The sequence below is a fragment of the Ambystoma mexicanum genome, chromosome 5p (genome assembly GCF_040938575.1).
Source record: "Ambystoma mexicanum isolate Mex_15411 chromosome 5p, UKY_AmexF1_1, whole genome shotgun sequence".
In the NCBI taxonomy this organism is placed as follows: Eukaryota; Metazoa; Chordata; class Amphibia; order Caudata; family Ambystomatidae; genus Ambystoma; species Ambystoma mexicanum.
This window is the reverse complement of record NC_090930.1, coordinates 850763614-850775710: the sequence shown is the minus strand read 5'-3', so window position 1 is coordinate 850775710 and position 12097 is coordinate 850763614. Positions and strand designations below refer to the sequence as shown.

The following is a 12097-nucleotide window of genomic DNA, read 5'->3' as shown; positions in this document are numbered from 1 at the left end:
AAACACCCCACTGACCTACACCTGGCTACAGAAAGTTTGGGCCCATATAACAATGGAAAAAATTACTCACAAACTCCAAGGAACAGGAGACCAATTTGTAAGAGAATGGGAAGGGACCCTGCAATACCTCCAGTCAGACTTTATGGAGCAATGGTGCCCCCATAACATAAAAATATCAGACATATTTAACGCTTAACAGGATCCCTGGACAAAATGACTCCATCCATCCCGTGGGGAGGGAGGGGGGAGGGGGGGAAGGGAATGTTATAAGATTCAATGTTAACTTCTTCATGTAATATTTATGTAAAACTAATAAAAAATAAGTTTAAAAAAAAAAAGATAGATAACTCATAGTGCGGACTTGTCAGAATTATATAAGTAATATAATTATTTTTGTGATTTTTCTGTGAACATTTTGAGAGGCGTTAGGACCCTGTGGTGTATTCTGGGGAGTTGCTAGCGGAAAATAGCGTCTCACTCCAAATGTCTGCATGTTAAAAATCAGACACTTCATCAATTAATGTCCATACTCCTTGCGCACATGTGTGTAATTTTGGGTAAATGTCTGATATTGCAAAACCAGTTAAAAAAATGTTGTCATTTTTGAATGCAAGCCCCCAGGAAGATCAGAGGCGGACAAGCATGGACCATAAGGAATATATAATGTGCACATGTAATTTCAACAAATTGTATATCTGGGAAGGATGTATTTGAATCAAATATAGATTTGTGGGCAAACTGACAAGGGGAGGTTCCTCTGACCATAAAACCTACAACATCACTCTGACTCACATTTCCTTCCCCCAATCATGGGAGAGGGGAGAATTGGGCCAATGACAAGTAGAGAGGGGCAGTCTTAGCTAGGCCCAGGCACACACCCATTTTCAAAACACATAAAAAGAGACTGCTGGGACAGGTAGAGACATTCAATTCCATTTGCTGCGGAGCATGCTGACCGACGGCTTCACATCCAGAGATCCAGACTTCAAATCCATCAATCTCCAAAGACCAGAACTTTACTTCAGAACTTAAAGAAAGGGCCTAAACCCACAAACTGAGAACTCTTCTCAGCAGGCCTCAGCAACCTTAAAATCATTTGCAACTATTCCACAGCCGGGCGAGCTGTTTGAATTCTTTTGCCAAGAACAATTGCCAGAGACCAGACCAGAGATCCAGAGTGACCCAGACCGCTGTGAGCAGATCCAGAGAGCTGACCCAGATCACTGTGAAGTGCCGAGACCAGACCCGGAGTCCAGTCCAAAACCTGACCAGATCCGTGGAGAGGCCTATTTCAAATTTATATTGTGAGTACCTAGCAGAACTGTGCAGAACCAATCTCTTAGTTAAAATAATCTAATCCAAACTATTTTAACCTAAGTAGAACTGCCTCCTAGAAATCGTATCATCTGTCATTTTTAAAGCTGCACAACTGTCACCTGTCAATTCTGCAGCTGCAAGCTGTCACCTGTCATTTTGAGTTTACTTTAAATCCGAAAAACTACCTTTATTTAATCGTCCGTATCTCTGGAACCGTTTGGGCTCCTTATACTTTTTCCGCAATCACGATTTACGCACTCGCGAAATGTACCGCGATTTGCGATTTTGGCTCAATTTCTCCACTTGTCAAAATAGCAGCTCCATTCTTTCCTTTGTTAAAATCCGTTTGCAACTTGGTAATAACTCATAGAGCATCGCTAAAGTGAGCCTGAACTAATACCAACACGCATCTCCCACTCACCCTGCATCTCTAGAGGGAATTAAAATCAGTTGGCACATTTTCCCATCCATTGCCATCACATTTAAAAGGCATTTTGGGCCTGTGTTTCAAACTCCTACCTGTTTCCTCTAAGCTTGCTGGGGGGGAACTGAATTTCGTATTGTATTTGATTGCATTCCTGAGAACTGTGTGCTCCTCTTTCCATCTCCTTCCATTTCTTACATTCTTACATTGCATAGGGCGGGGGGTGAATTGCCAGAGAAAAAGTGATTATCTTATCTTTTGCTAAAATCATATCAAGTATTTCTGTACTGCATTTTATTCCTCATTGCTGTTCCCCTTGAAATCATAAAAGTATTTTTGCTACTTTATCCATCCTATACTAACTCCTCATTGATTGTAAAGAAGTGTGCTAGTGCCAGATTACCCATTGTTGATCGACATCATATGTCTAAGTGTACTATCAGATATTAATTTATTATAAAGTGTGATATATATATATATATATATATATATATATATATATATAGTTTTAAATTCTCAAATAAACCTTTTAAACTTGCAAAACAGAACTACTTCTTGGCTCAGTGGGGTCAGGGGGATTCTAAGAGAGGGGTGTTATATAGGGGTAGCCATCCAGAACTCATGAACTGGACATAAAAATATATCAATAAGGGTTTCCATTCAGTATCCCAGACTAGGCATTGATTTAGTTGTAGTGTTGAATTGAATCCTCTTACAGGAAAGTGGGAGGACATCCATGGCAGGATTGGGGATGGGGGCACATTGCATTACAGGTGACCAGGTGGTGTGGGGGCACACAGCATTTCAGGGGACCATGGGGGGGCACACACAGCATTACAGGGGAGGGGGTGGGGGGCCGACACAGCCTTACAGGTGACCAGGGAGAGGGTGGGAGGCACACACAACATTGCAGGCGACCGAGGGAGGGGGTGGGGGGCACACACAGCATTGCAGGTGACCAGGGGAGGGGGTGGGGGGCACACAGCATTACAGGCGACCAAAAGGGTGGGTAGCATACCTGTAGCGGACAGGGAGCAGACAGGGGCCTTAGAAGTGGGCCTTGGAAGGGGTGGGCCGGGTAAAGCCTGCCCGTCCACCATAGGCCAGTTAGAAGATGTGAGTAGCCTATGAGCAGGCAGAGAGGCAGATGCTGGAGGCCACAAGGAAGCCTTTATCATGAAGAAAAGGCGTTGACCATGTTTACAAGGCCCAAAGAAAGGCTTTCTGAGTGGATTTCACTTGGGCAAAGAGCATTGGGCAGCAGTTGTTGCAGCCGCTCCGGGATGCGTTTTTCTTCTTTTTTCTCCAAAATTTGGAAAACGCTGCATTGCATACCCAACTTTGAATGTTCTTGCAAAGTTTGGTGGGATTTTGGGCACAAAATTAGAGGGGGGGGGGGTTCTCAACATTTTTCAATGGCTTATAACTTTGGTGTTGTTTGAAGAGTCTGTACAAAAGTTTGCTAAATGATTCTAGATCTAACCTTGAATGTTTGTGCAAAGTTTGAGTGTATTTCGTCATGCGGAGGCTAAGTTATATCACTATTGTTTGTACCTACATTTTGACACCTTTCAAAAAATAAAAAATGATGTATTTGCAGAAAACTTGTGCGAGGAGCATTGGAAAGGGCCCAAAAGCATAGTTTCGCAAATATCTGTTTTATTTTTTGAAAAATGTCATAATGCAGGTACAACAAATAGTGTTATACCTTTGGTTACTGAGGTATAGCCTACCGCCAGTGGCCAGATTGTCCATGGCCACGAGGGACCGGTAATAGGGGTTAGTGTGGGCATGGCCACCAGGGACCGGCTATGTGGTAACGTCTTTTGAAATTGGGGTAGGTTTGAATGGGTAAAACTATTCTATTCGTGGCTACAGGCCGAAGTGCTGGACTGGATTGCAGCAAATTTGTGCGAGGTTCATCAGCAAGGAATTAAAAGCATGCTTTTGCAAATCTGTCCTGTGTTTTAAATAGTGATATAACTTTGGTGTCTGCGTAGTGGGCCTGACCATGAGCAAGGACAAATGTGTAGTCGGTTTTGCTTATTCGGGCATGCTGCATGGCCGTAGACCTTAGTTTGAATGGGGAAAAAAAAATTCTGCTTCTGGCTACAGACCGAAGTGCTGGGTGGGATTGCAACCAACGTGCACGAGGAGCATCAGCAAGGACCTGAAAGCATGCTTTTGCAAATGTGGCCTGCATTTTTATTTTTTCCAAAGTGTCAAAATGTAATTACAAAAAAAATGGGGATAACTTTTGTTCCTGGACAGTGGGTTTGGCCCTCGGCAAGGACAAATGTCTACTCTTATCTGCTTATTGCGGCATGGCCCGAGTCATAGGTTTGAATGGAGAAAATCTGCTTGCGGCTGCAGCTCAAAATGCTGGATGGGATTGCAGCAAGCCTGCGCCAGAAGCATCAGCCAAGGACCTGAGAGCATATTTTTGAAAATCCGTACTGTTTTTTGCTTTTTCAAAAGTGTTGTGTTTTATCACCTTGAAGCATCTCTTGTGCTAAATGGAATTACCAATAAAGATCTCGGACCAAATGACTGGACAGAATCAAAGAATATGGAAAAGTACTACTTTATTCTTATTTTAATAAAGCAGGGTACACTGACAAACAGCGGACTGAAGTTTGCACACACCCAAATAAACTTGATTGCGCAGAGGTCTTATACCCCAATATGCGTCATTTATGACATCATCCTACGTGGCAAATTATAAAACCTACTGGCGGTAGGGATTGGTTAGGGGATCATGTCTACCTATAGAAAGTACACATAAGTATGCGTTGCATAAAATAAATTTGTTAAAGGAGGTTCATAGTTCTTTCATATATGTTAAGAGGAATTAATAACTTTTATACAATGATATAACATCATGACACATTTTCACTAATCAAAACCAATTAAATTTACTGAAAAAAATGTGTTAAAGGAACATTATGGTTAATTTTCACTAATAAAAACCTATGAGATTCAGTGAAAAAACGTTGTTAAAGAGACGTTATGGATAAGTTGCACTAATAAAAACCTATGAAATTCAGAATATCATGGTTTCAAAGTAGTATAACCACATGAAGGCCTTGGTTTAAAATGAATATCATCACTGAACAAAAACAGCCACCTCGGATATGTGATGTCATCAGTGATGTCATTGATATAATTTATGATGTCATCTTTGATTTCCTGGGTGTTACTGTTAGCAGTGCATGGTGGTGGTACGAGTTATGGTTGCATAGCTTACCATAACTGGCAAATTTCTTGGGTTTTTCGATTTTACTCGTAACCATAACGTCCCTTTAACATCGTGTTTTCACCGAATTTCATAGGTTTTTATTAGTGCAACTTAACCATAAAGTCCCTTTTAACAAGGATTTTTCACTATATATATATATGTATATATATATTCATACATACACACACACACATATTTCTATTTAAAACTTTATTCTGAAAATCAATCTCATAAGTTATAACAAAACTATTACAACTTTAAACAAATGATACATTAATACAAATTGAAAATAAAAGGTAAATACATAAGGTTGCCTAAAAACTCAAACTGAAATATTCTTTAGATACAAGGAGGAAGCAGAGTAAAGTGCTAATTTGTGCAAATGGGCACTGCCCTCCAATTGATCTAAAAGTATCCTGGACTATAAATAAATATATTATGTATCCTAAACATGGGAATAATTCATTTCCTTCTTAGATTGGTATACCATGTGCAAATAATTAAAAAATGAGTTACATTTGAAAGCCCTCTAAAAGTACTCTTGCCTTGTGGGTTAACATAAACTGCACCTCTACACAAGGATATTTGTTCATTCAGACACAGATTATTAAACTTGAACTTTGTAATCAGATAACTGGGTCTGAATATAGGAACGCCATCCAGATAAACTGGATATCTGCCTACATGAACCATGGTTTTATACTGGAAAAACAGAATATTCTCTATTTATTGCCCAATAATCCAGAATAGCGGTAGCCTTGATGCTTCATCTGTATAAACCATGTTAACTTATCCACCATTGATGATGAAATAAGTTCTTGAATCAGCGTGTTACAGAGAATGGCCCTCTACAGCACCAAATGGTAACCCATGATCATGTGGCAGCTAAAATGAATTTATTCAGACAATCCATTTTTGTTTCATAATGTGTCAAAAAATTGGAGACCAAAGGGCTAACCCCCCAAACATTTCTTAGAGTTGTCAACAGGATTTAAATATCACCCTAAATTTACCAGACCAGTCTTTGGCTCCATATATAACCTGTGATATAACATGTCAGTTAAAAAAGGGGTGAGTACTACCGAAACTACTATAAATGGATAAGTATATATGGAGGCATTGTGGAGAAGGATAGTCCTGCTATAGTATTCTCATCCTCTCTCACTTTTGCCTCAGGTGTTTATAAATACAGGAGTCCAGCGCAAGCTGTGAGAAGCATTAAATCCCAGCCCAGCTAATTTGCAATTATTTGCAAGGTTCTCATTCTTGAGCAATTTCACAATACCCGTTATCTCTTTTCTTGCAGATTTTGCTGCGTGAGGGATGCAAAAAGATCCTGGTTTCAGACTCCCTTTCGTTGCTGAAGAAGATGCACCGGACTCAAATGAAAGGCGTCCGAGTGGATGGTAGGTAACGAAAAGCAAGATCATGCTACTCAGGTGGCAACTAAAAAGTGATGCCTCTGCTTAGTGCCCTGACGCTTATACCTATACAACATATCCAAACATGATTATTGCATTACATTCGTAAGACAAATTTCACACCAACATAGTTCCACATTTTGGTACTGTTATTAATGGTGGGTTCTTCCATTTTATTCATGTTTAGTGTCACATATCAGGAGTGTACTTATTGCCACTGATGTAAGGTGGATGTAACACAATGTATGGCCTATTTTCATCCGATTTCATCAAGATCAACAACTTCATGTATTTGGTTTGAAATTCATTGCTTTATACATTCAATTTAAATAGCGCCAAGGTGTGAAATAAAAACATAACTTCAGATAATTAAAGTAACCAATTTAACACTTTTGTAATGAATCTGATTCTAGACAGTGAGGGATTGGGGAAGATTCTATGTTCACAAGGGACAGCCTTCTATTCTGGCATAGCCCTTACACCGCCTTTGTTTGCATGTAGGGCTCGAGTATTGGGCTGCAACAAAGACCAAGTCAAACATATAATATTGCAGGCCTTACCCTACCAGAACCGAGGCCTTATCCATGCTTGGCAATGCCTACTATGGACGAGACAGAGGAGAAAGAGGTAGGTTGTTTCCACTGTTAGAATATGCACAGGCAGAAATATAGGTCCTCTGTGACTCATCTCTGCCCTCCTCAATTTCTGTATAGGAAGCTGGCCAAATCTGAGCTGAGTGTATTAACGATGAACCTGCATGGGGCGAGCAGGTAACTCTTGGGCAGTGTAAGTTAGGGTGAGAAGGATCCCGTCTGCTCTGTTAAGGAATAGGGATGAGACAGCTTTTGCTGCTGGTAAGCAAAGAGGTAGCTTAGCTATCCAAGGCTTTGTGAAATTTGCGAGGATATTCTGCTTTGCCTGCGCTGGTTGTTGCAAAGTAAAAACTCAGATTCTTTGCTTTTTTTCAAATGTATGTATTGTTTTGTAATGTGCTAGATCCCCTCTTATTATTAGACAATTATCTTGTAGAAATGCAGTTGTTGTGATTACATCAGTGTTGTACACAATAATAAATTTTGATTACTTATTAGGAATCGCAGTTTTGGCTGAACGAGTTTATTTGAATATATTGTTTGACTCTCAGAATGATTTTACAAATGCCGATTTGCATTTATTTTCACATTTCAATAATGAGGGCTTGAAAAAAAAATCAAACATCTAAAAAATCTAGAACTGCATGCCGAGTAAAGTTACAACTCTGGGTTACTAACTGGTCCATTGTTTTTCCTAAGGTAGAAGTAAAATGAATATGTTTGCAAAGTTCTTTTCTTTTCAAAATGTGTAGTTTCATTTGCTGTTTGCTTTCAGAGTGCTGCTATTTTTGAAATGTCTACATCATCATACCTAATCATGGGAAAGCCTCGGGCTTGAAGCCACGCACAGATTTCGGGAGACACAAATCTGTCTCTGATTTCCATAAGATTTGTTTACACTGTCACAGCCTGCAGTATTGAGGGTTGTGCCAATCCATGCATCGTAAGGCCCCACGGGATTATGCCGCAAACTATTCTACCTTTTGCCAAAGAGATGAAAAAAGGACTCCTTCAAAGTCTCTGGCCATGAACAGGGGAGTTGCTAGGTCTGGAAAAGACCCGGGGCTAAGCTGATGTCGGAACTGTTGGGACCGGGGGCTAGCTAGTCTTTTGGCTGTAGCCCCTGAGATTCTATCCGGGGCTACAACCAAAAGATCAGGGGCTATAGCCCCCTTAGCCCCCCCCTAGCAACGCCCCTGGCCATGAACCACAGGAAGGTAGGAGACCAATACCAGACACTGAAAGACAAGAAGCAGCAGAGCCACAAGCGGTCCCTCTCTCCAAGCAGTTCCTCAAGACACTAATCTTTTTCAAAGAAGTGGGGCCACCGGTCCTAGCATTCCTCTGAGGAGTCAGCCCCACAGGTACTGTTTCCCATCCAATCCTACACTCAAAAGGAATGGGAAGAATTTCAGCTAAAACTGCTATACATTTTTTCCAAGGCCTTGGCACTGATTGCTTCAGTGATACCCATCGAGCCTACCCCGCTTAGAGGAGCCGACATGTACGGCTCGCAGGACCATGACTGCATGCCTACCAGCTCCAAACAACTCTGTTTGAGACCGACACCGTGCTGCTCCACCCTCAGATGTCAAACTACCGGCACTGGCTCGCCTTGGCGCAGCACACCTTATGCTTATGTCCCACTTATTCATGTCAAAGATGTCTGAAGTCTTCGATAAGGAGAGTGATCCCATACCATTTTGCTTGGCACCGCAATGCTCCAGAGAGGTGAGAGATTTTCCAGAGGGATTATGACAAGTGAAATGATCTGATAGGCCTGGTTGACAATTTGCAGAAGGCCTGCTCCCTCTACACCTCACTGTAGCTGGGCATCATTCCGGCGCAGACTCAGGGGGTGCCTCGTGCTGGCTTAAGTATGGGACACACTGGGTTGTCTGCACCCAACAAGCCAAAGATTTAGTTTGAATTAACAGACATCCTGGATAAGGGCCCTCAGAGAGAGACATTGCAGCCCTTTACCCAGCAGTGGTAGATAGGGACCTGATCTAGAAAAACTATCCGACACCCTCCGATCTGGCTTTTCTCTCTACCTGTGCCTCCCTGGGGAGTTTCATGGTTCTCGCCTCACAAGATGACCTTCTTCTCTCCTTGCACCATGGCATGGAGACAGAGACTGGATGCTTGGAGGCGCAAAGTGTTCACTTAGGGTAACCTCGCCATGAGGGTGGTGTAAACATCTTTTTAATTGGGCACTTTTTTTTGTACTCTGGTGTCTGAGGCTCCCCCTTGGTGACATGAGAGATGGTTTCAACACCGTAGTTCAGGGTTTTCATAAAAGCAGTGTGCCCAATCCTACTGTCAGGCCTTAACATAGCTGTCTGTGTGAATGTACCATGCCCAATGGAATTGTCCTCCAGAGAGAGTCCTGGATGAGGACCTCAGGGTTCACAGCAGATGTTAAGGGTAAGCTCCTGGATGTGTCTTTTGGAGATTCTGATGACTCCATTCAGAAATTCCAGCCATCCAAGGCCATTGCAAAATCCTTGGGTTTGGCTGTATCAACAGCCCTCCGCTTTCACCACAAGAGTAAGGGATTTTTGACCCCCCCCACGCTCTATGCTCACCACCGTAGGGTAGAAATGCCCTTGGGCAAGCAGCAGCTATGTCGTTCCCCCTCCACCAGGAAAGAGGCCTCCAGAGCTCAAAGATTGGGCATCGCAAACTCAACAGTAGTCTCTGCAGCCCCTGGTACCAAAGCCCTTGTGAAGAGGGCTTCAAACATTGCATCCCAATTGGGGGATGGGGAATTTACCTGTTTAGCGAGGAGTGCCATTTTAGCACATCCAACGGTATGGGTCTTACAGGTCATGAATCTGGGACATTGCCTCCACCTTGTTCTCCACATCCTTCAAACCATCTCTCTGCCAACACTACTTTGCCTCTGGACCTTCTCCTATTAGAAGATGTTTTACCAGATTCTGGACACAGGTGACATAAAATGTGTGCCTAACTCAGAACAAGGAGGGGGCTGGTATTCTCTTTACTTTCTTGTTCCAAAAGAGGATGAGGCCTGCGTCCCATCTTGGATCTGAGGCTCATGAACTTTTATCTGCTCATGGACAAGTTCAAGATAGTCACCCTTGCCCAGATCCTTCTGGCCCATAATCTGCATGACTGCTTGGTGTCCCTGCATCTTCAGGACACTTAATTCCATGTGCCAATCCATCTCAAGCACAGGAAATAACTGAGGTTTGTGGTGGGAGCTATCCACTTCCAAGTCAAGGTCCTGCTGTTCGGTATTTCTCTGGCACCCACGGTTTTCACCAAATTGGTGGAAGTGGTTGTGGCTCGCTTAAGGAGGGAAAGCATTAATGTCTTCTCCCTACCAGGACTATTAGCTTATCCGAGCTCCCTCCCTAGACCAAGGGCTGGCACATCTCTACCGCAAATGCAGGCTGTTGTACAGTGTATGCTTCTCTCTGAACTTCAAGAAGTCCCATGTTTCACCATCTTAGGCCCTCTGATATATTGGTGCGCTACTAGGCACTTGCCCGGGCAGAGCCTTCTCTCCCGAGGATCGAGTGGCAAACACCTTCAAGATGGTTCAGGTCTTTTAAACCAAGAGGCTTGTTATGGCCTCTACCTTACTGTGCCTATGTCAGTGGTGTCAGTTCAAGGGCAACATGTCAGACATTTTGGGATATTTTGCGAGTGTCATTGTGTCTCGACACATTGTATGGTGGTCCCTGCAAGATAGTCTACTCAGAGATGCATTGCTTTGGCAACCATAGCCCCAACTGATGGTGGTAACGGGTGCTCGCTTGAAAGGCTGGGATGCCCATATGTTCTGACAGTGAATGGACATTGGTCTCCACCATACACCCAAGAACACACTGTTTTGCTGGAATTGAGGGTGATCAGGCTGCCCATGCTTGCTTTTCTGCCCATTGTGTGGTGCAAGTGTGTACTGGTCCTTTCGGGGCAACAGTGGGCATGCAGTACCTCAACAGGTCCTTGCCTCTGTGTAGAGAAGCAATGCGACTCTGGGTTTGGAGAACAACATGATACCCAGAGCTTCTTGACATGTCCACCTGCCCACCCTGGCATCTTCCCACCAGGGTATACCTAACTCCATGGTGAGAGAGTGGGGCCGGAACCTCAGCAGCCTGAACCTTCATGCTTGGCTGCTGAAAAGCTGAGATAAAAGGAGTGGGATTTGTCAGACGACGTCCTGGATGTACTCCTTTCAGCATTCTGAGCTTGGTGTTGAGAGAGGGATCTAGATACTTTCACCTGTTCGATCTCCTCCATTCTAGACTTTCTACTTTCATTGGCCCAAATAGGTCTTCACATTGGCACTGTGAAGGGATACCTATCCCCTTTAAAAGGACCTTGAACAAGTCTTTCTTCACAATCATCACTGTTATGCAGTTCTTGCTCTGTTTATGCAGCCAGTTTGCCCTGCGCCAGTTTGTTGTTCCAGTGTGGTACTTGAATTTAGTATTAACTTTCCTAATGGGAACTCAGTTTGATCCTCTGCATTCATGTTCATTATGTTTGCTCACATTTAAGGGGATTTTTCTGTTAGCATGACTTCTGCAGGACGGATTGGTGAGCTCTGAGCATTAACTGTTAAACCTCCCTGCATAGTGTTTTCCACAGAGAAGATAACTTTGAGAGTGAGGCCTTCCACCCTCTCTAAAGTAGGTTTGTCATTCTATGTGTCTCTGAAGAGCCATCTTAAGTCGGAGGAGCAATTCCACCATCTCTACCTGGTACGGGCCATCAGCTACTAAGTTTCTGGGACAAGAGTTATACTGGTGCCTGTGCTGGCATGGTTGCCACAAACAGACACAGTCAAGATGGATCATTCTCTGCATCTCAGAATGCTACAATCTGGTTTGGGAGGATGTACCGGAGTATGTCGGGTCTCATTCAGCTAGAGGCCCAGCTGCCAGATCTGTCCTGCGTAGGGGCTGGAGGATCCTTATCTTGGATATTTTCCAAGCTGGCAGGTTGGTGTTGGAGCACATATTTGCCAATCATTGCTGCTTGGATTCTGTGTGAGGCCACGATACGTGCTTCAGTCCAGCAAACCTTCAAAGCTTACTGGTCTACTTGGTGTCCTCTTGCTCTCCAT

The 12097-nt window shown here is 43.2% G+C and overlaps 1 protein-coding gene across 2 annotated transcripts in view; it reads left to right on the top strand.

Moving 5' to 3' along the window:
- Positions 1–12097, top strand: part of VPS41 (VPS41 subunit of HOPS complex) — a 1668740-nt gene that overhangs the window by 1560984 nt on the left and 95659 nt on the right. For both annotated transcript variants that reach the window (XM_069613279.1, XM_069613280.1), the window contains one exon: positions 6286–6385. In XM_069613279.1, the coding sequence (XP_069469380.1) occupies positions 6286–6385 (100 nt within the window). The remainder of the gene's footprint in view (positions 1–6285; positions 6386–12097) is intronic.